Source organism: Ceratotherium simum, chromosome 37 (assembly GCF_057802395.1).
Source record: "Ceratotherium simum simum isolate JZ-2026a chromosome 37, ASM5780239v1, whole genome shotgun sequence".
NCBI lineage: Eukaryota > Metazoa > Chordata > Mammalia > Perissodactyla > Rhinocerotidae > Ceratotherium > Ceratotherium simum.
In genome coordinates, this window is record NC_141936.1 from 502,948 (window position 1) to 529,619 (window position 26,672).

A 26,672-nucleotide genomic window follows, 5' to 3' on the forward strand; every position below is an offset into this window, starting at 1 on the left:
CTGCTCGCTAGCACTTGGATATGTGGTGGCGATTTGAAAGAGTAACATGCATTTGTTGAGTCTAATAATAAAATAAAACCTGGGTTTGTATGCTTATGCCATAGAGAGACCTTGGTCCAGAATTAAGGAGTGAATGCTACTGCAGAAATACGCGTGGAAAATGCCAGGCCTGTCTGATGTACTTGGGACTCTCGTGGGCAAGTCAGGCACATGGGTGACCCCTTCTTGGGCACAGTGCACCCCCGATGAGTTTGCTTGGCTAGTGTGGATGGAGAGGAGGTGACGTACATCCTCCGGGAGAAACCTCCGTGAGGTCAAGGATCTGAGAGGCGAGAGGTGCCAGGACGGCCGAGCAAGCCACAGAGGAACCACTGTGGGTCGTCCAGCTCTCAGGGGGCCTGCAAGTCATCCTCTTCAAGGAAAGAGACCATCTTCGGGACAATAATCACACAGCGAAGCCTTGACAAAGAAAGTGGGCATGCTCCCCTTCATCCCACAGACACACGTTAAGAATAAATGGGAAATCAGCAAGAGGACGGGAGTCTTGCAGTAAACTTGATATGATGGCCATCAGAAAGAGGAATTTAGTTATATTACTGATTAGGTAAGTGGCTCTTACTGTGCCTGTGCTAAAAGAGTTTTCATCTTTACTACTTTAAAGGAAAGAAAATGAGAGGAAAACGGTCAGTTGTGTGCTAACAATGTTGGGAATAAAGAGGTTGAAACTCAGAGCTGAGGGAAACAAAGATGATATGATGGCAGAACACTGATTATAAATCGAGAAGGAAAGACCAACACCCGAAGGGAAATGAGGAAGGGCTGTTAATGAAGCAGTTCATCAACCGAAAAATGTAGGATGTTTGTGGAAATGGGAGCCAAGAAGTCAGGCAGACAGCAGTACATCTAGAAAACATCTCATTGGAGAAGAGCTACACAGGAAAATTAAACAATATCAGCAGTGCTGCCTGGTGAATGCCACACGTGGAGCCCTCCCGCCACCAGCCCCCGGCCAGGTGCTGAGCCCCAGAGGAGGGAGCCGCCAGCCTCGTCCCCACTGTCCTTTCCTGCTTCTTTTGGCTATGAACTTTCCTCCTTGAGCCAGCAGCCAGCTGTGCCCGCTCAGGAGCTGCCACATTGAGTCTGTGGGGCTGGGCGAGGCATTTGATTTGTGGTTCTTATTACTCTCAGGCTTTCATCTGGTTTTGAGACCCACCACACGTGTCTGCCCTCATTGCTTGAATATCAGACGATACTGTTCCACAAGATGCAACTTTAGCTCCCTGGTCAGTTGGATGACCATGCTCAGTCCCCCATGACAAGACCGCCCTCCGTGGTCTTCTGCCCCATGGCCTTGGGCTGGGCCCATCACCCGCTTTGAGAGGGGACATCAGCGGTGAACGGCCCCACTACTCCTGTGACCTTCACTTACTATTTGTTCCTTATGGACCCTCTGTCAACAAGAGAGACCGATCTGAGTGGTAAAATGGAATGAGGCAGAGAACCAGGACCAGGCAAGTTGACCTGAGCACATGAACTGTGAGAATTCACCCAGTGTAGTTCCTGTGATCTCTCCTCTTTTCTGTCTCTCTCTCCCAATCGCTCTCTTTCTTACACAGAATATTGAGTGTCTGAAAACACTTGATACATTCTCCAGCTGCCATTTCTCTATAATGAAGGTTCCCATTATCGCTGCCCCAGTTCCCGCGAGCGGGCACGTTAGTCCCAAGCCAACCACAGGTTTGTTCCCTGGCACAGACATGAGCTTGGGCTCTGAATCAGGGCACAGAGCTGAAGGGGCACAGGGGAGGAGGAGAAGGATGTGGAGGAGAAGGAGGATTTAGAAGAGGAGGATGTGGAGGAGGAGGATGTGGAGGAGGAGGACGTGGAGGAGGAGGATGTGGAGGAGGATGTGGAGGAGGAGGATTTAGAAGAGGAGGATGTGGAGGAGGAGGATGTGGAGGAGGATGTGGAGGAGGAGGATTTAGAAGAGGAGGATGTGGAGGAGGAGGATGTGGAGGAGGATGTGGAGGAGGATGTGGAGGAGGAGGATTTAGAAGAGGAGGATGTGGAGGAGGAGGATGTGGAGGAGGAGGATGTGGAGGAGGATGTGGAGGAGGATGTGGAGGAAGAGGATGTGGAGGAGGAGGATTTAGAAGAGGAGGATGTGGAGGAGGATGTGGAGGAGGAGGATGTGAAGGAGGATGTGGAGGAGGAGGATGTGGAGGAGGAGGATGTGGAGGAGGATGTGGAGGAGGAGGATTTAGAAGAGGAGGATGTGGAGGAGGATGTGGAGGAGGAAGATGTGAAGGAGGATGTGGAGGAGGAGGATGGGGAGGAGGAGGATGTGGAGGAGGAGGAGGATGGAGAGGAGGAGGCTGGATTTCCAGCACCCATGCTCCACCCAGGCAGCCTGGGTTGGTTCTCCCCCTCCTAAAAGCACGTCCTGCAGGGACAAGACTGGGCTGTCATCGGCCCCACAGGGTGAGCCTGCTGGAGCCCGAGGAGGGAAAGGGAGGGAGGGGACTGTCGGGGCTGAGTCTCCACGTGCACCACATACTGTATGATTTTCCCTTGTGTCTGTGGTACGAAACAAGAAAGTCTTCCTGGTGTGGACGTGTCTCAGGTGCCAGGACCTAGAGAGATGCCTGTGAAGGTCGAGTGACCGCCCTGCTTGGTCACCACTGGACCAGGCGGCCATCTGGCCTGGGAGGAACAGTTCTCAGTGTATGTTGGACAGAAATGAAACAATCCATTTCTTCTGGTGTCATGTTAAGTGGTGAAAAAGTAACTGTTGAGGCCCCACGTGAGTCGTGTGAAAGCTGCATAAGCGGGGACACGTCTGTGACTAAGATTCTGTGTGGACGCAGCTGTTGGCTAAGGATCCTGTGAGCAGGAGAGAGCCCTGTGGCCGGCTCCTGGGACCACTGACCACAGAGAGACCCTGGCCTGAGACCTGAGTCCTGAGCCCTGAGTCCATGCTCAGGCTGAGTTTCACTCACCAAGGGGCAGGCTGGCTGCTTCTTCAGTCCCGTATGTGCAGCTACAGAATGAATCACGGGCCGTGGGGGAGTCCCTCTTCCTTCTGTGTACCGTGAGGGTCTGATGGCTCACCTGCTCCTACACCAGCTCTGAGATCGACTGTAAGCACTTGGATCTCAGCTCCAAGGAGGCACAGAATGAGTCTGAGGGTGCTGCGTTGGCCCTCCTGAGGTCCTTGCATCCAGCATCTGACAGAGTTCCTACAGAAACACAGAGTGGATGCTGGTTCTTTCTTCTTTCACAAGATGCAGACACACTCTGTGAGTCGAGGGGTGAGCCTCCTTGCCCAGGCAGGCCGTTCTGGGGACACCAGGACCGCGGTGTCATCCTAACAGGACAACAGCCACCCAAGTCATTGCTTTCTCCCTCTTGACTCATGTATCCACCAAGAGGAGGAAAGCCAGCACGAATTGGGCTGGAGTAATCAAATAAAGAGAAAGAAACAAAAATGAAGACAGAGCATCTGGGGATCAGCAGGGCTTGGAGCCCAGACCCTCTGCCCAGAGGCCATGTGGGGTGCTGTTACCTGGCTGAGGGAGCCCCATTCTCAGGGAAGCGTTCGCTGGTCCATGGAGACTGCAGTCCCCCTAACGCACCCACACACACTCAAGTAGGTCTCTGTTAACTTTGGACTGAAGATTTAAACAAAAGAGAAGAAGAAAGGCTCCAAATTTCTAAGCATCTGCAAGAAATGTAGCCAAAAGGAAGCCAGGATGAGACGGTGGGAAAGCCCTCTGGGGTAAGGGGCTGCTGGGCTCCTGCTCGTTCTTCGTTCACTGCCGGCAGGCACAGAGGGGCCAGCAACCCCCGGTGAGCCCCAGCTCCTGCTCCAGAAAGAGGAAAGTTATCCCCATTCACCAGTTTCCTGCACTGAAACACTTGTTTTGAGTTCAGAGTGAAATGTAGGGCTGTAGTTATTTTTGTTTTCTAGAATTGCTGAATCATGATATCTTTATTTTCTCGGTAAAAAGCCCAGCAAGGCTTTAGAAACACGTTTGTTAAAGATTACATATTTGATTTGACAGATTCTGAAACATATTTGGTTGGATCTTGACTGATGAACACTTTCTTTAGATGAAAAAGAGGTTCCACTACTCGTCAAGAATGCATATTCTTGCATAAACAATAGCACGAGCTTCCACAACAAGCGTCTTTCTCTTAGGAGCAGCACAGCGCATACGCAGAACCCTCACTTGCGGGCTTGAGTAGGGGAGTCACGTCCGTGAGGCTATTTAAGCATCGGCCACTGTCTCCGAAATTCTACGTGAACAGTGTCCTCCGAAAAAGGGAAAACTCATTCAGAAGTTCTCAAACTTAGGTTTGGAGGATAATTATCATATTATAGTTTATTTGGTAAACAATCGTATCTTGCCCTCTAGATATTTGTAAGCAATTTATTTTGAGATAGTCTAGGTTAATAACTATTGTCTAGAAAATGATTTTTAAAGATATAGGTAAATAAGTCATTTTTAAGATATTATTTTATCCATTATTTGCATTTTTGTGTGATGCCATGGGTGGGATTTATCTAAATATGAGAACCCAGTGTTCTAGAAAATATTAATAGTTATTAATATACTAACACACTTTATCAATTTGTCATATATTTTATTGTAAGCAAGATTATCAGTAACATTCTTCTGTAACATAAAATTCTCAGTCTGGTGATCCAAATCTTGAGAGAGCAGCGTACCTGTTCATTATAAATGAAGGGCTTGAGACAGGAGCAGAAGGCCTCAGGCCTCCAGCACCGTGGGAGTTGCTTATAGCCAGGGGGTCTTCAGAAGCCCTGTCAATCATTTCGTTTTCACCAATGAGAGTAATAAGAACCACAAATCAAATGCCTTGCCCAGCCCCACAGACTCAATGTGGCAGCTCCTGAGCGGGCACCCAGCCCTGCTCACTTATGAGGGTGTCACCTGTGAGGGCGTCACCTGGGAGGGTGTCACCTGGGGGGTGTTGCCTGGGAGTGGGTCACCTGGGAAGCTGCTCGGCCGCATGGAGCAGCCCCGGGGTGCAGAGCGTCGTGTGCCATGCCGTCTCAGGCAGAGCAGGGTGAATGAGTCTTGGTTCAGCCCCACGGATGGATACCATTATGGGAAGTTTTCAAACTGTGCTTCAAGCGAGGGCTTGGAGCCTCATGTCACAGTAAAGGAAGGAATGATTCCTGCTCCCTCCCTTGTTCTAATTGTTCAGTGTGTATCTTTTCCACATGCATGTCCTCAAAAACACGGCATTACTGTTTTACATTTACCATATTTACCGTATCATTTCTGTTTTTCACTAAGGGGCACTCGCGTTGTTGTGTACACACCCAGCATGTGGCTACAGCCACGACATTGCACAGTGTTGACACCCTTATGTCAGCTCTCCTCTGTCTTCGTGATGGACGCCCAAAGGGCTGCCGACTCCCAGATGCTACAAATGACCCAGGATGGTCAGCCCTGCCCTGTGTCCTTACCCTCACTAGATCGTGTCTTCAGGTTTATTCCCAGCAGCAGGAATGTCTGGCCCTGGCGTGTGTCCATGCCTCACAGGTGCTGATTTCTCCTGCAGATGGCTGCATCGTCTTCCTTCCCACCACAATGCACCACGGCTCTTGTGTCCCTGCAAACACCCACATTTCACATGATGTCTCATCGTCTCCATGTGCCCGTCTTGATTCCTGACAATGCTCAGTGTTTCCATAGGTTAGTCGGCTGTTTCTGTCTCCACTTCTGTGTGGCCCGAGGAAGTCGCTTGGTCTTTCTGTGCTTCTCCTCTGGAGAGAAAGTAGCAACATCACCCATTCACAGAAAGGTCATGAGCTTCAACGTAGAGAAGGTGTGAAAGAAGGGCGGTCTGGCTCTCAACACACACCCAGTAAATGTAGTTACCCGTGTTCTTCTTTTATTTGCCAAGATAGAAAGAAAGAAGGGAGGGAGGGAAGGAGGGAAAGATGGTGCTTCTGAAGGCAAATGTAGAAATCTTCTGGAAGAAGAGTTGGCCCACAGCATGGGACCGTCTGGGTGGTCAGAGGACCATGGCCAGCTCCTGGAGCTGCTGGGCACATTTACGAGGTGGGTGGAACCAGAGTGAGAGGATGAGGGGGCCTGGCCAGGGGGACACTGGCGGGAATGAGGCAAAGGCAGATCTGACCCTTTGCGGTGAGGAGAGGAGAGCAGATGGAAAGAGGGAACACTGTTTTTGACATTCTGCTCATGACTGAACTGTATGAGTATTGCAACCACCGTGCAGACTGTACAACAGGGACATTAGCAGTCACCTGCAGTGACCCCCATCCCATCACCTGGTGGGACTGACAGCTCCTCCGGGGCCTTCTCTCTCGCGCTGTCCTGGCTCTAACTGTCCATGCCTCCTAATTACGTTGTTCACCTGATGATGCCTCAGGCCACATGCGCCTGTCCAGTCATCTACCAGAGCAGCGTTTCAGTTGCTTCGTAATATTCCATCGACCGCTGGTTCCAGGGTACACATTTTTAATGCTCTAAATTGAATTAATTCAATGTCTTCAAATAAAAGACATCACAGATACCAAGTTACCTTAATCAGACAACACTAACCTTGTCAACGTGCCTGAGGCAGTGTGCTAGTAATCGCATGTCCTTGCACAGCCCCTCCGGGGACACACTCTGTTCAGTGTTGTCACCCAGAGATGCCACAGCCAGATGAACAGACGCCTCACAGACCCCAGGGCCACCCTGCCCTGCCCCACTGTGATGTGGTGCCCCTGTCCCCCGGGGTCCCTTCCATCTGCCTGCACCTCCGTAAGCCACCCCCTTGCTCCTCCATCCTCAGGTGACCAGGTTTCAGGTGCCCTTGGCTTTGCTGAAACCCTGATGGGTGCGGTAGGCAGAGAGGGTCTCATTCCAGCGCCTGTGGGGGTGTGCAGGGCAGGCCCGGGTCAGCATAGGCAGCAGGAGAAGCCAGAATGAGAACCCAGGATTCCAGTGAGCATCCGTGGTTCTCACCAGAACAGCTGGAAGTGGGGTTCGCCAGGTTCCTGAGGAGAACATCTGCATGACATTCTGACGCAAACTCACATTTCGTGGGTTTAATCCAACTTTCTCCAACATTTTCTCAAGCATTAAATGAGATCATGTGAAGCTGATTATTACTCACAGCTTAACTCATGTTTATCAAAAAGAGCAACCTTTAATTGAATTCATTGTTCTAATCGGGTATCACTCGTATTTTCAAATTAGTGTTCTCTGAACACACATGTGCTTCAAACATGGGGGAAGTTTGACTCAATTCTAAACACACGACAAGAGTTAAGTGATTTCCTAAATATAATTGTGATCAGTAAATCTCTCATTGATGAGTCCCTTTGGGGTAGGTTGTCTACCTGGACATGTGTGACCTCAACCAGAAGTGGTGGGACATTATCCTGAGACCATCTGTACAACTCATGACAACAGAATTGATTCTTGTTTATTCTCATGTTGAAACTGAATTGTGTAGCAAAGGGAAGATTACTTAGAAATCCTGACTTTTGATATGAGGTTTTGTTCTTTAGATTTTACTGGCAGGATGGACAAACAGAGTGAAATAGAGATTTGACTTATTAGAGATTAATCCTTAATATTGGTCATTCATTCCAGAATATATTATTTTGAAAACTATTCATAGCCAGAAAACCCCATCTTGGTCACTCTTATACATCTTCAAAGAAGGCGACTTATTGTGAGCATTTATGAAACCATAATCAGTTTTGATTATTGAATTGAAGAATGACCGTGGGGCTTTTAAAGCTGTTGGGTGTTGTCCATGTTACAGCAAATCAGTTCTGTGTCCATGACAGAGCTGAGATGTTCTCATGTCTCTGGGAACTGACAGGAAAGCTGTAAGAGTTATTGGATGTGAGTGGGCTCAGACCATCAACACTGTAACCTGGGGCCCTCAACCTCCTCAAGTAAATCTCCCCATCCCTGCTTTACCATGAGGCATCACCCCTCCCAAGGTTACGTGTCTATTAGAAAAAGAGAGTTGGAATTACACGGTCTGTCTACATGGTCTGTCGATTCCAAATCCCGGTACTGAACCCGATGCTGTGCCATTCCACCTCATCCATTATCTGCATCGCTGAATCAGCATTTGAGCTTCTGAAGAGCTGGCAGAAGCAGTGCATTTTCAAGGAGAAAACTTGTTCCTATGAAGATAGAAATGTAACTTTCAGATTTGAGGACATAAAGCAAGAATAGGTCTTCGTTTCTGTCCTCTAATCCATAGTTATTATATTCATGAGGGTCCAGGTCCATTTTGGAAGATTCAAAGCCAAGTTTGAATATATGGTAGGCTAGGTAGACTCTGCATGTTTGTTTTTATAAAGATAAGCATTAATTTAGCATAAGAGATAAGACCTTTATATTAGGAATTCTCAAACACTGTATCACCAGCCTCCTCAAATCTCACTGTGGTTAATTTCTTCATCTATTAGGGCAATTGCTCTGTCTGACAGCTTAAGGAAATAGCTGCAGTTATAGATAACTTACAAAATGCAATTCCTTAAAATTCAGATAAGCAGCACTTGTATTACCATACGGTATCTGAATACATTTTGAAACACGTGCAAATACACTAAATACTTGTTTTGTTAACAAATATCAGAAGGTTGATAAAACTGCAAACTTGTCTGCTGCTTTTCCTGAAATATTAAAGCAGGTGATACAGCGTCCAGAACTTGGGTCCTAAAAGGAACCAGGGCTCCTTGGAAGAGGAGCTGAGGACAAGCAGTGACAGGCAGCTTGAGCTGAGTTGGGAGGAAGGGCTCCACACTCTTGGGGTTAGTGAAGGGTCTCCCGTGTGCAAATTTGCACAGTTGGAGAAATATTACATATTTCTGTACATGTTACATATGTTACAGTTGTAACATATTACATAGGAGCTGTTAATCTTCCTGCATCTTAAAAGAAAAGAGAGGGAGAGGAATTTTTCTAAATAGAAGAGCATTAAGGACTCCATCTGAAGGAATGCTAACATTACAAAATCACTATTTTCTAAACCCAATGTGGTAGTTGGTTCAGGCAAGGATCATTAAGGAATCCTGAACCACTGCATGAGATGTCTTCTGGAACAGGATGTGCACATGAGCTCAGAGAACCAGACTATCTCAATAACTAGTTGCAAAAACAAAAGTCACTCTCTTAACCAAGTGATCAAAATTAATGTCACCAGGAGTGGATAACTGAGACCATGTCCCTGATGGGTCACTATAAAAGGCTCACACCATCACCACGCTGTGTTCTTGCCCAAATGTGCGGCCTGACCTTCATCAGGAGGAGGCGGTCAGAAAAACCCAGCACTGCCCACAAGTCCATCAACCATGAAATTTTAATGTTAAATTTGGGCTATTTTTATTTGTTGTTCTATGCACAAGTATATTGGGAGTTTTTCATTGCATTCTTTCACAGTCCAATGCCATTTGCAAGATGTGAAAAGCTAGGATATTACATGTTTTTGGAGTTTTTGTTATTATTATTTTATTGAGGTCATATTGGCTTATACTATTGTGTAAATTTCAGGTGTACATTACTGTATTTCACCTTCTGTATAGACTGCATCGTGTTCACCACCAGTAGTCTAGTTTTTATCCGTCACCATACATATATGCCCCTTTACCCCTTTCACCCTCTCCCCACACCCTTCCCCTCTGGTAAGCACCAGTCTGTTCTCCTTATCTATGTGTTTGTTTATCTTCCACATGAGTGAAATCATACAGTTTGTCTTACTCTGTCTGGCTTATTTCGCTTAACATAATACCCTCAATGTCCATCCATGTTGTCACAAATGGCACGATTTTGTCTTTTTTATAGCTGAGTAGTAGTCCATTGTACATGTATACCACATCTTTATCTATCAGTTGATGGGGCTTGGGTTGCTTCCACATCTTGGCTATTGTGAATAATGCTGCAATGAACATAGGGATGCATAAGCCTCTTTGGATTTTTGATTTCATATTCTTTGGATAAATACCCAGTAGTGGGATAGCTGGATCATATGGTATTTCTATTTTTAATTTCTTGAGAAATCTCCATACTGATTTCAATAGTAGCTGTACTAATTTTCATTTCCACCAGCAAATTAATGCTATTTTAATGGAGTTTTTAATATTATAATTATATATCCTATTGTATTATATTTTATGTTATTAAATAAGACCTAAATAGAAAGTTGAAAGGCACCTCTTAAAGTGATCTTGGAGTCTATAAAAAAACACAAACTGATAAAGACCAATGAGGCATTTGTATAAAATGTATTTTCCTGCTTTGTGATGAATGTGAGCAGAATTGAAATCTTTATTTTCTTCACTAAACTACTTTTTTACTTAGCTAAAAGTGAATTATTTACACCGTAATTAATATGGTTAATTTAAGGCTGAAGCTTAGTTGTGACTTTATACAATGAATAAGTAGACCTTAGTCTTTATGACATGACATAAAATCATCTAATAACCCAGGGCCCAGGGGTCTGTGGTGTCTCTGCCACATCACCAGAGCTCTGGCCAGAGTTAGAGGTCTCCCCATCAGCCCCTCCCGACCCGCAGCTCCAGACACCCAGACTCTCGAGACCCCAGGAACTTCCGTGCCTAGAACTTGACCTTCCTGCAACAGCCACACAGGGCAGCACCCAGGAACCGCCATGATAAAGCCTCTCAAAGAGATTCTGACCCACACTGAAGGTGAAGACCACCGACCTAGGGAGACACAGTGCTCGCATAATGAGGAGGTCGCACATACACATCACACACACATACACACACACCACACCCCCCCCCCAAGCTGATCCCCCAGCCCTGCGTTCCTTCCTGAATTAGCTGCCATGTACATGAAGTCTAGACACACGATGAGGACAGACTCTGGGACACCTGATGCAGCACCGGATTTTTCGTTTTTCAATAACAAAACCTGGTTATGGACCTCACATCACAAATATTTCAGAAAAATCTAATTCCACCCAAAGCGTGTTAGGAGGACTGTGGGCTGTTGGCTCGCTGTGTCGCTCCTCCCAGTGGCCTTCCTTCTGAGGTGACGTGAGCAGCGACCAGCGCCCTCCATTCTGCCCCCTAGGGGACCCGAGCGCACAATCCATGATTGAGGCCCCACGTTGCCCCCAACACCAGACTGGACAACGTCAGGCTGTCCGCGTGCTCAAGGAAATGGCGGTCTCTGCTCTCTAGGCTTGTTTCTCTGTTATTATCTGCTTCCTGTTATTCCTGCTCTTTTCTGTTACTATGCATGTGCTAGAGCTGTGAAGGGGAGCACTGTCGTTTATCTGAGTCTCTTTCCTGACAGACGGCGGCTGATTCGCCCTTTCAGACCTTCAGTAGCTGCATGTGCTTCCTGCTGACTGCACAGGTCAGCTCCATCTAGAAACACCAACTTGAGTTGACAACGTTGCAGACAACTTCTCCCTCTGCGTCCTCTGGCTTACCTACATGAACGGTGTTTATAAAGCTCTTTTGTCTGTTGGTCTCTGCATTGGTGTTTGATAATGGTTCTCACATCCCAGTAGTAGGGCTCTCTGTTTTATGTAGTTTTAGTGCTGGTATGGATTTTTAAAGAGTAGATCTTGACACGTCTGGGACACCATAGCTAATATACGGCATTATAATGGACTTATTGATATAATTAACTTAATTGTTTCCAAATAGAGACCTAGTAATTCTGACACAGACTCTGACTACATAATGCATGGTTTCTGCATTGATTAGAAATAGAGAATCAGGTAGAATCACGGGAGAGACTTGGGCAAATCCCGACCGAGGAGACCCCACGGCCCAGCAAGCACCTGGAAGAGGCTCAGGCTCCCTCACAAAATCAAATCCACATCATGTCGGCCACAAACACCTTCTAGGTGACATCACCAGGTGTGGGGAGGCTGGAGGCAGCCTCCCTGAGGGCAGGTGGAGGGCAAACGGGGCAAGTGCTGCCAGTACCTCCTCCAGGTGAACCGTGTCCTGGTCTGGGCCCAGAAGCAGAGCCTGAGGCGAGGGTTTGGAGTCAGGGTTTGCTCAGGGAGGAGACAGGAAGAAGGGTGGAGGGAGAGCCAGACAGAAGGGCAGCGGGAAGGGCACTGCGCATACCCTGGTACCTCAGGGTCGGGCTGGGTGCTGGTCTGCGGCTCTCGTCCCTGCTGCCCTTCTCTCTACCCCTCTTCTGAGCTGCCCGTGCAACTGTGAGGCAGAAACGCTCTGTGGGGATGGCCTCGCTGTCAAGCCTGCTCGTACCCCATAGGACCCAGGGACTCTGTCTCCAAGGACAAGTCAAACCTCGGGGCACGACTTGCCCCTAGGGATGTGGGGTCCAGCCGGGCTGCGGTGCTGGAGTCCTGCTCGTGGGACCGCGGTCGCCACACGGGATGGGCGTTTGCTTTGTAGTGAACCATGGACTCTGCTTCCAGGCACTTGTCTGCACATTTGTGGTGTTTCTCACGCACCCACGATGAGATTAGGATGAATCCATGCCCTCTGGGTGGCCGAGAGCAGTCGGAGTCTGTTCCTGTGAGCAGAAGGCTGGGCTGAGGGGACGGCCTGCCCTCGGGGTCCTCAGGCAGCCCAGGGGACTGCACGTGTTTATTTGTGAGATCTTAGCCCAAGGCTGTGGTCAGAGGCAGGGCGGACTCCATCCCTCTGGAGACCTCACCCTCACAGCACAGAAGCTCTCCAGACCATCCCGTCCCTGCTCTGAGGGTCTCTGGGCACAATCGGGCGCTGGGAGCACAGATCAGATCTGGGGCACAAGCGAACACAGGCCCCAGGGAACAAGGCTGTGAAGACACAGGGCCGGGAGCCTTCATGGGACTCAGAGCTCAGCAAAGACGCGTCTTGGACAGTGACAGCCAAGCATAGTGAGGTCCCAGGATGACAGAACATACAGCCTGGCAAAGGCCCGAGGATGGGGGAATGTTGTTCCACATGCTGGGAAACCTGGGGGTGACCCTCCCCTAAGGACAGCACACAGCAGCCCCACCCACCCCCTCTTCCCCACAGCAGGGACCAGCCCTGCCTGGTGGGGCTGCAGGAAGGGAATCGAAAGGCTGAGCCGCAGCCGCCATGGGCCTCGGCAAATCTCACCTCCCTGGACCTGGTCCCGGTGTCACCATCAAGAGGGTTGATTACTGTCATTTCCAGGGATGCTGGTGCTAGGACCTGTAGTTTCCAGTGTGGATCCCTTTGATGTTGTCTCGTGTTTGCCCCCCGGGTGTGTGTGGAGGGTGCATCTTCGCTCCCTGAGGTCAGGCCCCATGTGCACGTGGCAAGGGTTTCTCAGTGCCAGCTGTGCAGGAGGTTCCAGAGTCCAGCTGGTGTTAGGGTGCGAATCAGCTTCCATCCAGCCCTGGACAAGGTGTCTCAGGGATCGAGAGCCGCCAGGGAAGGCAGGATGGGGCATCAAGAGCACCTTGCAGACACCTCCGAGTCCTTCTCACACGGACAACGTGAGCTCACCCGGCCTGGGGCCTCAGAGATGAAGTGTGTCAGGGAGGAAAGAGGACAAAGCACGGGGCGCTCCAGGGCTGACGCTGAGCACAGGGGACCCGGTGGGATTGGCCCTGCAAGGGGCAAGGCGGTGTCCTTGCTCTGTGACTGCAAATCCCGGTGGCCGGCAGGGAGATGGTTCTGGATTTTCGTGCCTCTTTAACTCTCCGAGTAGCGCGGAGACCCCGCGGCAGGTGCATTGAGGCCTCCGCTCTCTTGCAGGGCTTCCCCGGAAACGCCAACGCGGACGGCGTGGTGCGCCACAGGCTGCGGCCACCCGTGGAGGCCAGACACCTGCGCTTTCTGCCTTCTGCCTGGAGCCCCAATGGCCGCATCGGGATGCGCGTTGAGGCCTACGGATGCCCATACAGTACGTGTGGCCCAAAGGGCAGGGCCCCTCGAGGTCGGTCGTGTCCTCAGCAAAGACACAGAGAGGGGGTGCTTTTCCTAAATTCTTTAACAGGCCTAGATTCCACTTCCATATTCTTGTATAAACCTGGCATAAAACTCCGGGCCATTCTTCCTGGATCTTCTGAGGGTCTGCTCTCAGCACTCGGGGCGTGGCCCTTCTCTCCCTTCTCTGTCTCTCTCTCTCTCTGTCTCTCTGTCCCTCTCTCTCTCTGTCTCTCTCTCTCTCTGTCTGTCTCTCTCTCTGTCTCTTTGGTTATTTCATAGAACCCACAGGCCCACGTGGGCGGGTTCTTCCCACACAGATGTGAACCAAGGCTCCCAGAGTTAGGGCCTGTCTGTCAGCTGCGTTAAGCAGCATCCTCATTCACCATGTCAGCGTTTGGCAGGACTTGTTTTTTGCAGAGAATCACATTAGGGATTTGACGTGGAAGGTGAGTCTGTGTTCCTGCTGTGTAGGACAAGGGTGAGAGCTGGCAGCCTGGGCCGCGGAGCAGGAGGTTGGGCAGTTGGGAGTCAACGAGGGGAGTTTGCAGCTATGCACAGTGGGGGAACAAGCATCTGATGTAGGGTCCATCAAGGGGACACCCAGAGCACGGGGGCCAGACTGGGGGCCAACGCTGTCACCCCCACATGCTGAACTCAAGGGAGCCCGTCGAGGCACCTGTCCTTCCTCACGACACCCCCTCCCCTCCCTGGCACCCCTGTCTGGGAGGCATTGGCCTCCAGGGGTTCCTTACGCCAGCACGTTCTCCTTCTGCCCCTCAACCCCTGGACGGTGGGTCACTGGGCTGAGACTCTGACACTGGACATTCTCTGCTCTGTCGCTCTCGTGAGTTCCTCCTTCTGGGGGCACATGGGCTTTGATAAGGATCTGCCATTACCACAGCCGCATTAGGACGGCACCACCCACCCGGGCCCCGAGGGAGCCTGGCTGTGCCTTTTCCCTGGGACCAGCAGCACCCAAATTTAGCAAAACCATAGCACTGGGAACACGGGGTATGCATATCACCGTGATTGCAGCACAGCCCGGCGTCTGCTCCAGGAAGTGGGGGACGGTTGCCTCTTTATCACCGTCAATGAGAGACATAGCTGTTCATGCTTTACTCGTGAAAATGGCAGGACGAATTCAGCCCCACAGCGTGTCCAGGAGCAGGTCCCCTCCTCCCTCTCCTCCACGTGCTCACTGGACTTCCTCCCTCGCACTGGTGCAGGGGAATCCCACCCACCCACCTGGACGTCCCCACCTCTGGTCATCCTGCACAGGCCCCTGGACGGCCATGCTTTTTCTCACGCCCTTGGTTTCCAGGCTCTGACCTTGCTGTCGGGATAAACCGGGTTGCTCCTCGCGGGCTTGCGGCCTGGGGACTAGCCTCCCTTTGGTCTGGTCTCCACGGCTCGCCCAGCACCCGCGGTCCTTCCCACAAGTTCTCACCTCGCCTGAAGCACCACCGTCTGTCGTACGTTTGTGGACTCCTGGTGTTTGAGCAGACGATGGGGAAGCTTTATTCAGGACTCCTGCGATGGGGGTGAGCTCGGGCTGTCCCTGAACACAGTGAAGAAGCCGGGGCTTCATGCCGATGGCAGGCGCAGTGGATGGAGAATCTGCGAGAGGACACCTCGGGGTGGGGTTCTCTCCACTCTGACTCAGCAGGATTCCTGCTGAAACTGGACTGTGCTGGCTGAGGACAGGCCAAGGAGGGCCCAGTGGGGCTCAGGGGAGCTGGCGGTGCTCTGGTCAAGGAGGGCCGTTTGTACCTGGGAGCGACGGCCCTGCCTGGACAGCCTCTGTCTCCCCCTCTCTTGGTGAGGAACGTCCCTCCAGGCCACTGGTCACTTTGCACATTATTGTCTATCTGTGTCTTCCACACAGACCTCTTGGGACACAGCCTTCCACATCCCCCTGCTCCGTATGCCTCCTTTGACCACATTCCTTCTGGGCATCCCCAGCACTGTTTCGGACCGCGTCCTCACCCTCGGTGCGCGGCCCCACCTCCTGAGTTACTGGAACCAGTTACCCCAGGGCGGCCTCACACCCAGTCGATCCGAGAGTCTGCCTCCTCACTTTATTTTCACCCGCCCACCCCTTCATCCTTCACTCTTGGTCTGGGTCCCACCACCACACTTGGCCCAAATGACCACAGCAGCCCCAGGGGGGGCCTCTCGACCCCTGGGAATGCCACCTCAGGCTGCTGCGAGCAGCATCTGCCCGAGTGCCAACGCAATCGATACATCAGCATTGTCCTTGCCCAGGGGGCCCCTCAGTGCAGCCTGGTTGAGTCCTAATTCCCGGAGCCATTTCCCTTTGCCCCCCTTTCAGGACTGCGCCCCCTGCCCACCCCAGGCAGCGGAGGAAGGGGCTGCTCCCCTGGGCAGCCAGGACCACCCAGTCTCAGCCCTCTGAAGGCACCATGATATCTGCAGTAGCTGCAGGGCCTTTGCACAGACAAGCCCTGATGTCTACCACACTCAGCCTTCACTGTTTATTTAAAAACAGACTTTTCGAGGAGTACTATTCATGCAGGAAAGTACACAAATCACAATCGCATGGTGAGTTTCAGCAGCTCTTCACGCCCCTCACAGCACCGACTCTTCACCCTGACGGTCACACTGCACTAGAAACTGGATCTGAGTTTTGTACACTGAACACCCAAGGACGTATCGTTGGTCTGGCCTCTTTCCCACGTCCACTGCTGTGCCCATTGGCTCTGAATCAGCCCCCAGTTCTCCTCCTTTTCTGATAACTCCCGGCACCCCCAGTCCAGGCTGGTGTCATGCTGATGTGCTCCCATGGCAACCCGCTCTGTCCCCATGGCAACCTGCACATCCTGAGGCATCGTTGTGCCGTTCACTAGTCTACGGGCGGGAAAATGGGTGAAGAAGCGAGTGCATCATCAGGAGTGCGGTGGAGGGGGCAGGGGCGCCAGCCCAGGAAAGGGTTTGCTCCTCCTCCACGCCGCCTCAGAGAGCAGCTCCAGGTCTGACGTTAAGGCCAGAAGAGGGTCTGGGCTCAGAGTGGACCAAATACTGCAGCTTCTGGGTGTAAGGATTATCTGATTAAATGCAGATTGCCTGAGGGAAAGGTGGGTTCTCCAACACTGTGATCACGAGTCAACAGTTTAACACGACTGTGAAGTTATGTGAACGTGAGACGGTGTGTTCTGTACTGAGAAGGAGTCATGAGCAGGAGCCACAGGCGGACCTTCCTGCTGCTCTGCGCCGCGTCTGCTGTGAGCTCCTTCCATTCAGGATACGTTAGGAGAAAATAACACAGCAGGGGAGGGAGAAATATCCACCTCGCTAAAGAACCTTCCCCGATGGAGAAGAAACCTAGTAAAATCTCCTGTTAGGTCAGCAGATCCTGGTCGGCGAGAGCCCGTCAGACTGCGAGGCCTTCTGTACCAAACACAGATGCGAGCTGACCGTGGAGCTTCCTGCAGCCTCTGAGATGTGCACTCGAGTGACAGCCTCGGGGGAGGGTCTGGGGCAATTACTGCCACTCTGGATGGTGGGGACATACCAGCATCATGAAAGCCAATCTGACGATTGATGGACAGTGGACGGAGACGTCTCCTGTTGGTAAGAGGCATCACGATCCATCGGAGGAGGAGGGCTGCCTGCCCTCAACCCCAACAGCGACCCCCGGGGCCTTCAGACAGAGGACTCTGGGTTAGTTCTCAGCCATGTCACCCTGGAGGAACCCTTGACACGATTTTCTGGTTGCAGGAACTCCCTACATGAAAAGAATTCTGTCTCTGGTGTGTGAGTGTTCCCGTGTGTGTGTTTGCACAGTCATGTGTGAGGTCCCCCCGTGTGTGTTGGCATGGCCATGTGTGAGTTCCCCCATGTGTGTTTGCACATTCATGTGTGAGTGTTCCCATGTGTGTTTGCACAGTCATGTATGTGAATGCTCCCGTGTGTGTTTGCACATTCATGCGTGAGTTCCCCCGTGTGTGTTTGCACGTTCGTGTATGAGTTCACCTGTGTTTGTGTTTGCATGTTTGTGTGTGTATGCACGTGCCTTGCCACAGGAGAGGCCATAAAGAGGCAGAAGATGCTAGTCATCCATCGCCATCCTCGTCAGAGGTCCTGAGGGGAGGCCAGGATCCTCATCTCATCTCATCTTCAAAAACCATCACCGTGGACATCTGATATGCTCATAAAACACAAAACCAACCAAATATAAAACAGACAGGCAGTTGAATGAGTAAATGAGAAATTACAAGGAAGAAGAAAGGAAACCTCACAGTATAATCCCTCTAACCTGCACGCTCCGAGTTTTGTAACATTTACAACTAGCTTAGTGATGTTTCAAAATTTCATCGTCAGAATAAAAAGAGCACTCTGATTTCCTGTTACACTGAGAGCTTCTTGTCTGTGCTCAGGAGTCAGAGAAGGACCTAGAGGTCAGGGGTCACCATCCTCAGGCCACCGCTTATGGTCATCAATGGCGTCCCATCTCATGTCAACACCGGGACTGACACAGCCTCTGCTCGTGGCCACCCCAAGAGAGCAATGTCCAGGGGAATGGCCAGCGGGGTGCCGGGCCTTGTCCACGACCATGGTGGGGTGCTGAGGGCTCTCTGAGCACCACTGGTTGAGATGTTCATTCATTCATTCACTCATTCATTCCATGATAGAGAAGATAAGCTGTGCTCAAACAAAGTTACATTGAAGTCAGTGTAGATGAGAGAAGAAATGGTCAGTGTATTAATCTGGGCTACGCATTCATTGGGGCAAAACTTTGGCTAAAGCAAGTTGCACATTGGCGTCAATACCAAACACTGGTCATCCCTGCCCCTCAGGGACGTGAGCCCGGTGCACTGCGTCACTGCGGCTCCAGTGGGGTTCACCTGGGCCTGGTGGCATTTCTCCTGGTTTGCTGCACATTGATAATCACAGAACACACCATATTTGACACGGAGTTCTGTGTTACCATCCAATTTCATTTAGAAGAATAATTGGCTAAATAACATACTTTTTAAAAAGAATGAAATATTTATTCATGGTTCATCTGGTAAATAAATTATTTCTAAGTACATTAATAAGAGATAAGAAAATAAAACATGAATTTTAAAAAGATATCCTCCTACAATGGGCAAGAGTTGTTATTAATCATTTATTTGACATAGGATGGATCATTTAAATGACACGTATATCCATGTATATAAGTTTTGGGGTTTTGTCAGAAATAAGGCATGTGAAGGAGTAATTCCATCATGTTGTCTTGGAAGAAATTAACCAATCAGTCGAATATCCCCCAGCCATCCCCATCCACGTGGGTCAGGACACAGGAGACATGGAGGCTGGAGGGGGAGTCAAACCGTCAATGCTCCTGGACCCACCCCTGGGTGCCCTTGACAGGCCGACAGCATCCCCTCTCATCAACTCTCCCTCCCAGCCCTGACTACCCTCCAGTGCCCGTGTCCCTCTACCGCAGTATCACCCCAGGCTCCCTACAACTCAGTGACCACGCCCTCCGCATGTCACCCCTTTCTGAGGAGGCCGGAGGTCCTTGTGGCTACAGGTGTTTTTCCAGGATAACTGCCTTTCCCCCTTTAAATGGGCACCTTCTGGGTGACCAGGCCCTGCTCTTTGTGTAAGAGGAATGTGGACCCATGTTCTACAGAGGGAGGGAGCATGTGCCCCGATGGGGCAGACGGGAGCTGTTGGAGCCGGCACGGCCCCACAGGACAGACCCTCCTGGCTCCGGGGCTGGGCAGCTGCCACCGTGAGAACAGGTGAGGTGAGGTGCCCATTACTCTGTTACTTCCCCGGGTGGACAGAGGGCAAGAGAAGGAGTCATTCAAGCCCGCCAGCATCACTGTGTCTCCTGGGTGGTCCTGGAGGACCCCAATGCGAGAGAGGGCGTCTCTGCAGGATGATCTTTACATGCAGAAAATGGTTCTTTAAAGGGAGTCTGTGTGAGAACGATGAGTAGTCAGATCACAGTCAGGAGCAGGGGGTCCACTTCCTGAGCGATTTCAGCTCCACCAGAGGATGGAGAACATCAGATGTGTCCAAGGACGCTGCTCAGGCAGGCGTGTCCGTGAGGCCGTGTGGTGGACACTGACCATGAGGTGAAGGGGCAGCTGGCATTCAAGTCTAATGGTCTAAGAGTATTTCTATAGGTGAATTTTGAAAAAAAATATTGTTCATATATCAACACCTGCTGGGAGAAATGGTGTGTCACCTGGTGGGTGGGCTGGAACCATACTACCTATATGTGTGTGTGCATGTGTGTTTGCGTGTGTGTGCACGTGTGCCTCTGTGTGTATACGTGCTTCTATGTACGTGCATGTGTGTGCACATATGTGCCCGTGTGTGTTTGTGGCTCTTGTGTGTGTGCAAGGCCCCACACATTTAAACATATTAATGAGAATCATGCTGATTCTTGGAACAACTTGTGCCATCTTTTCTGCAGGATCCGAGGTGATTGATTTTGATGGGAAAAGTTCCCTGCTTTACAGATTTGTTAAAAATACCAGGACTCCAGTAAAAGATGTCATTTCATTGAAATTTAAAACAATGCAGAAGGATGGGATTCTGTTCCACAGAGAGGGAAGGAGTGGAGATGGCGTCACCCTGGAGTTAGTGCAAGGGAAACTCTTCCTGCTCGTCAGTTCAGGTAAAACAACCAGTCAGGGAGCTTAGTAATCGATTTCTCGGTTATCAACTGTATTGAAGTATTTTTACCCCCAGTCTTGTAGCATCGTTACGGATGACAGCCTGTACTTATGTTTCCACGTGAAAGTATACTGGAATGCATAGCTGTGCCTGGGGCGATGCTTGGAGCTCTTTGCGTCCATCAGCTGGAGCCACTTCACAGTCTCCCAGGGTTTCTCGCCTCAGCACTACTGACATCTGGACCAGATGATTCTTTGTGGGGCCATCCTGTGCTTTGTAGGATGTTTAGGAGCAACCCTGCCCTCCTCCCACTAGAGAGCAGTAGCAGACACCCCAAATTGTGACCATCAAAAAGGCCTCCAGGGACTGGCCAGGTGGCATAGTGGTTAGGTTAGTGTGCTCCGCTTTGGCGGCCCGGGGTTCACAGGTTCAGATCCTGGGCACAGACCTACGCATGACTTATCAAACCATGCTGTGGCAGGCATCCCATATAAAGTAGAGGAAGATGGGCATGGATGTTAGCCCAGGCAGGGCCTATTGTCCTCAGCAAAAAGAGGAGGATTGGCAACAGATGTTAGCTCAGGGCTAATCTTCCTCATCAAAAAAAAAAATGGTCTCCAGACAGCCAGTGTCCCTGGGGGACAAAGTTGCCCCACTGAGAACTTCTGGCTGACCCTAAATAAGGCAAGGTGGTGCTTATGAGTTCATAGCAAAGACAGAGACAGCATTTCCAAGAAAACAAGCAAAAAACCTTGTTAATGAAGAGATGGCCAAGGATGGAGCTGGGATGGGCGGGAGAGACACGAGGTCCAGGGGATGGAACTGCGATGGCTGAGAGGGACATGGTGTTCAGGAATGGAGCTGGGATGGGTGGAGGGACATGGTGTCCAGGGATGGAGCTGGGATGGGTGTGAGGAACGTGGTGTCCAGAGATGGAGCTGGGATGGGTGAAGGGACGTGGTGTCCAGGGATGGAGCTGGGGTGGGTGAAGGGACTTGGTGTCCAGGGATGGAGCTGGGATGGGTGAAGGGACGTGGTGTCCAGGGATGGAGCTGGGATGGGTGAAGGGACGTGGTGTCCAGGGATGGAGCTGGGATGGGTGAAGGGACGTGGTGTCCAGGGATGGAGCTGGGATGGGTGTGAGGGATGTGGTGTCCAGGGATGGAGCTGGGATGGATGTGAGGGACATGGTGTCCAGGGATGGAGCTGGGATGGGTGGGAGGAACACAGTGTCCAGGGATGGAGCTGGGATGGGTGGGAGGAACACAGTGTCCAGGGATGGAGCTGGGATGGGTGTGAGGGACGTGGTGTCCAGGGATGGAGCTGGGATGGGTGAAGGAACGTGGTGTCCAGAGATGGAGCTGGGGTGGGTGTGAGGGATGTGGTGTCCAGGGATAGAGCTGGGATGGGTGTGAGGGACGTGGTGTCCAGGGATGGAGCTGGGGTGGGTGAAGGGACGTGGTGTCCAGGGATGGAGCTGGGATGGGTGTGAGGGACACGGGGTCCCGGGTCAGATGCAGCAGCTCCACAGGCTGGGGAGAGCTTGGTTTCGGGTGGGCCCTAACAGTGCCCATTTCCCTCTGCCCAGGTGATGCGGCGACCCCGTCGCCATCTGGCCCTGGCAGTGCACTGGGCAGCCTGCTGGACGACCAGCAGTGGCACTCGGTGCTCCTTGAGCACTCAGGCCAGCACGTGAACCTCACGGTGGACGGTCGCTCACGGCAGTTCCGGGCATGGGGAGACCTGAGCCACGAGGACCTGGATCCTGAGGTGTGGGGTTCCCGTCAGTTGTCACAGGTTTAATGTGGGATGTAAACACGACGTGGGCCTGGATGGAAAGAAGAGTCCTGTGGAGAGATGCCTTTCCTGGTAGTTGAGGTCTGGGGTGAAATGTCCAGTCGTCCTTGTTGTGGGCGAGCTTTGCAGCCTGAGGGTCAGATCCCTGCAAGGCCGACGCTCAGGGAGAGCCCACAAAACACACGTTAGCCGTCACCCCAAAGTCGGAGCTTCCTCCTGCTGCAGCATGCATGGCTCATCCCCGTGCAGACCTGGGACCAGCTGTGCGCTCCGGGTCAGGATTTCAGTTACCACAGATGCAAATGCACCAATTTGTCACTCAGTTTTTAAAACACCTGATATATTTCCAGCCCTTTACACATATGTAACTAAATTACACTAAGATATAACATTTTAGTAAAACATTTTCCAGTTCATAAGCTACCAAAACAAGCTAAAAACTGTTCCTGTGTTCATTTGGTGTAAACGGACAAGGCCGATACAGACAACAGGAAATTCTGATCCTATTCTGCATCATCCATGATTTTATCACCCTAAACTCTCACTGTGTGGCAAAGACAGCATCATGATATTTTTTACACAGATGAATCAATATTCCAGCCAGAGATGTATGTAAACTAGAAAGTCATTTTAATTTTTGCCCAGGTTGGTTTTGCACAGATCAAAATATCCTGTGCTGTGGACGTAAAGATGGGGTGCTCCCCTCACCTGGGACATGCCACAGCCGGATTTGACAAGCACCCCGGGGAGATCAGATAATCCAATAATGACATTGCAGAAGGGGTGGCTGCCTAGGCTGGCTCCCTGGGACACTAAGGATGTGTCCTTGGGAAGAGCAGTAAGGGGATGGGGCAGCAGGACGGAGGGGGACCCTGGCGGGGCGGCAGAGTCAGGCAACCGCTGCCAGGGCTGCTCCAGCCTGGCCCTGTGGGGACTCTGGAGGGTGGGCTGCATCCCTGAGTCGGCAACCTGAGGCTAGGGCACTGGGTTCTCAGGCCCTGCACCTAGCAGCATTGGAGAAGGTCCGCCCCTGGGGACATGGCTTCTCCTGCTCTGAAGGGAAAGCCCAGGAGGGTGTGGGGGGGGGATCCACACGGGCCTGGTAACACAGGGGTAGCAGGGACCTGGCGGGGCCTGGGGTTCTGCTCCAGGGACCCGAGTCCTGGTCCACCTGCACCTGCTGTCCTGTCGGGAATCTCAGCAGCCCCCTTCCCTTCCCAAGTGCCCCAGGTCAAAGCTAAGTTACCCGTTCCCCCTAATTACGGGTGAAGAAGCTCGAGTGTGCTGGGGGCCAGCCTCATGTAAACTTTCAGAATCTGTGTCTTAGAATTGCATTTACAATTAACAAACACACCTCTACATAGTTATGCAGAATTGGCCTGTGGCACTTCCCGCTACATGAATCACAGAGGTTTTAAGCAAGTTATCAGAAAACCGCTAAAGAATATTATTCATGTCATTTTTCTTTCTAAGATCAGCTTTGGAGGGATTTTAGCACCTGGAAAACCAGTGACATTTCAAAGAAAAAACTTCGATGGATGTTTAGAAAATGTCAACTTTAACGGAGAGGACATCATTGATTTGGCCAAGCGGCATGTACCACAGGTTCTCATCACAGTAAGAGTCCGCATGGGGCCAAGTGGGCGGGAGAGGCACCTGCTCCACTGAGGAAGGTGGTACCTGGTCCCCTAAAACAGGAACGTCAGGTCAAAGATGATGCTTATTAACCTCACAGCCTCCCTACTTGAGAAGTAAACACAGACCAAAGCACATGGAGCTCACGGTTGTTTGTTTATATATGAGATGAAGAAACACGTTTTTGAAGAAAATATGCAACCAGGATGAAGTCTCAGCTCCTGCTGCCTTGGGTGGTGATGTCTTACTCTCCAGAGACCAGTTCTGTTAGCAATGGAGTGTCCACCTGAGCTGGAGGGAGTGCTCACCACCTGCAGAGGACCCGAGGCCCCGTTTTAAATGCCGAGGTGTCTGAGACATTAGGAATAAAACATGTGCTGTGGGATTTTTGGACACACACGTGTTGTTGATAAGCGTTGTAGTGTTTTCTATGATTTACAGGCAGATGATAAAGAGACTGAATGTGCGTACTTTACATAGGAGGCTGAAGTCCCAGATACACCTCCTAATAGCCGGGTCATTGGGACCAGGTTTTAACACTCCGGGCTGTCCTGTTATTATTAGAGATTAATTAGCATTTCATTCTGGTTAGAAGGCCACTCTCGTGAGGGTTAACGAAGTCCAGCCCTGAGGCTGAATTTTGTCACAGAAGGCTGAACGGGTGGCCCGAGGCCCACATGTCTTTTGGGGCCTTTGGGCGTCTCCCCCCGAGACACCTGGCTGTGTCCTGGCTGTTGGTCCAGACGCGTGTAAAGTGAGGTGCACTGGCCTCAGGGTGAGAAACAGGCATGCCGAGTCTGTCACCAGGGAGCTGGTGCGTCTGGGGGCCGATGGCAGCAGAGCCTGGAGAGTGCCGGGGGCGCGGGTGCTGGTCAGCATCTCGCAGACACTATCCTGGCTAGAGGGCAGGACGGGATCTGGGAAGGGCCCCAGGGGACACCTGGGTGACGGAGCAGCCCACTCCCAGGGTCCCTGCCGCTGCGATGGACATCTGCAGAGCCTCCTCATGTCTCCTCTCTCTTGTTCTCAGGGGACGGTCTCCTTCTCCTGCTCGCGGCCACAGACCATGCCCGTCACCTTTCTGAGCGCCGGGAGCCACCTGGTGCTGCCGGGCATCCCCGGGCATGACAGGGCCTCCGTCAGCTTCCAGTTTCAGACGTGGAACAGCGCAGGCCTCCTGCTGTCCAGCTGGCCCCAGCAGGGCTCCAGGCGGCTCCTTCTCACTCTCAGTGATGGGGCCCTCAGGCTGGGTCTGTCCTCATCTCCAGGACAAGCCCAGAGTGACGTCACTGCAGGTAAAGCTGTCCCTGTCGCAGCCCATGTGGCTGTGTCACCCCAGCACCCACAGAACATTGCACACAAAGCATACGAGTTTTCTAAATGGTCTCTGGAGTCCATAAGATGCTCTGTCCCCACTTCCAGGTGCCCCCACCCCACCCTCGAATGTGGGCTCCTTGCTGTTTACACTCACATAGCACCAGCGTTAGTGCCCCCCCACCGTCCCCCAGACCAGCTGCTGGGGAGAAGGGTTGCCTGAGGAAGCCCCTCCCCAACCCACTCCATTCCTGGATCCCCCTACTCCATCCCTTCCCCAGTTAGCCCTTCCTCACCAGACACCACAGCTCACGTCCCATGTCCTGCATCTTGTGTCTTCTGCTGTGTTTGCTCCATCATGAAATGTGACAGCAAGTGACACCCGTTCTTGGTCTTTGGTGATGAGGGTGACACAGCTTCGCAGCCCAGAGGGAGGAGCTGGCAACACGGCCCCTGTTAGCAGAGCCATGTCTTCACTGTCTGGAGAACTCGCTCAACCTCCCAAACCCAGTCATTCATCTGTAAATGGCGAATGACCCCCATGTAGACGTCACCGTCAGAGGAAATGTTACATTCCTGGGCAGACAGCCTCCCTTCTCTAGCATCTGCTCCTCTCTCCAGTGAGGAGCTATTTTTGTTGGACAAAAGCTCTGATAAGCCTTTTGAGATATGGGCTAATGTTCCAAAGCAATGTTCTTTATTATATAAGTGATGGCCAATCGTCTTTGGACAGAACAGAAGGGCGAGGATAGAAGGTGGGGCTGCAGTCATATTCCGCTCATTGGGTTTGCAAGCTGGCATCAGGTCTGGGTGTCACAGGGCAAAGGTGGGAAGAGACAAGGGGGGCATTGCCAGCACAGCAGCCAAACCGCAGCCAGGGCTGTGGGGGCCCTGCTGAAGTTGGCCACATTCTCAGAGGGCAATGCCTTTGAGACCTGAGACCTGATCTGATGTGATGAAGGAAAGGGACCCTGAAAGCACAGCCTCTAAACCAGTGAAGAAGGCGCTCAGCGTCCCCTCCCAGGATGAAATGGCCCAGCCAGCCTGGCTCCCATCCACAGGCTGTGGGACCTAGATATCTACACTCGGGAGAGGCTTTGCAGAGGGAAGCAAGTGTTCAAACAGTGGAGCTCACTGTTTTCTCCACACAAGCTCTTCCAACAAACAGCTCTACTACTGAGCGCTCGGTCTGGGGTGGACAGCCTTTCCTCAGGACCTGGGAGGGCTGACCGCCTCGGGACTCACGCCAAGTTTGAGCACCACCGTGTCATTTGCATGGTCAGAAATGATGTCACTAAGGGTCTCTGATGGGGTCGTGCACGTGACGTCCACTCTGAGGTCCCACATCTGGGAAGGACGCATCCACGTCCATGCG

At 51.6% G+C, this 26,672-nt stretch overlaps 1 protein-coding gene across 2 annotated transcripts in view; it reads left to right on the forward strand.

Annotated features, from left to right (window-relative positions):
* The window catches only part of LOC101390058 (contactin-associated protein-like 4), a 166,777-nt gene that overhangs the window by 72,902 nt on the left and 67,203 nt on the right, over positions 1 to 26,672 (forward strand). Inside the window, exons 4-8 of one of the 2 annotated variants that reach the window (XM_087424542.1) lie at positions 13,739 to 13,886; positions 20,349 to 20,552; positions 22,140 to 22,321; positions 23,822 to 23,965; positions 25,014 to 25,278. In XM_087424542.1, the coding sequence (XP_087280668.1) occupies positions 13,739 to 13,886; positions 20,349 to 20,552; positions 22,140 to 22,321; positions 23,822 to 23,965; positions 25,014 to 25,278 (943 nt within the window). The remainder of the gene's footprint in view (positions 1 to 13,738; positions 13,887 to 20,348; positions 20,553 to 22,139; positions 22,322 to 23,821; positions 23,966 to 25,013; positions 25,279 to 26,672) is intronic. The other variant, XM_087424541.1, reaches the window with a different exon arrangement.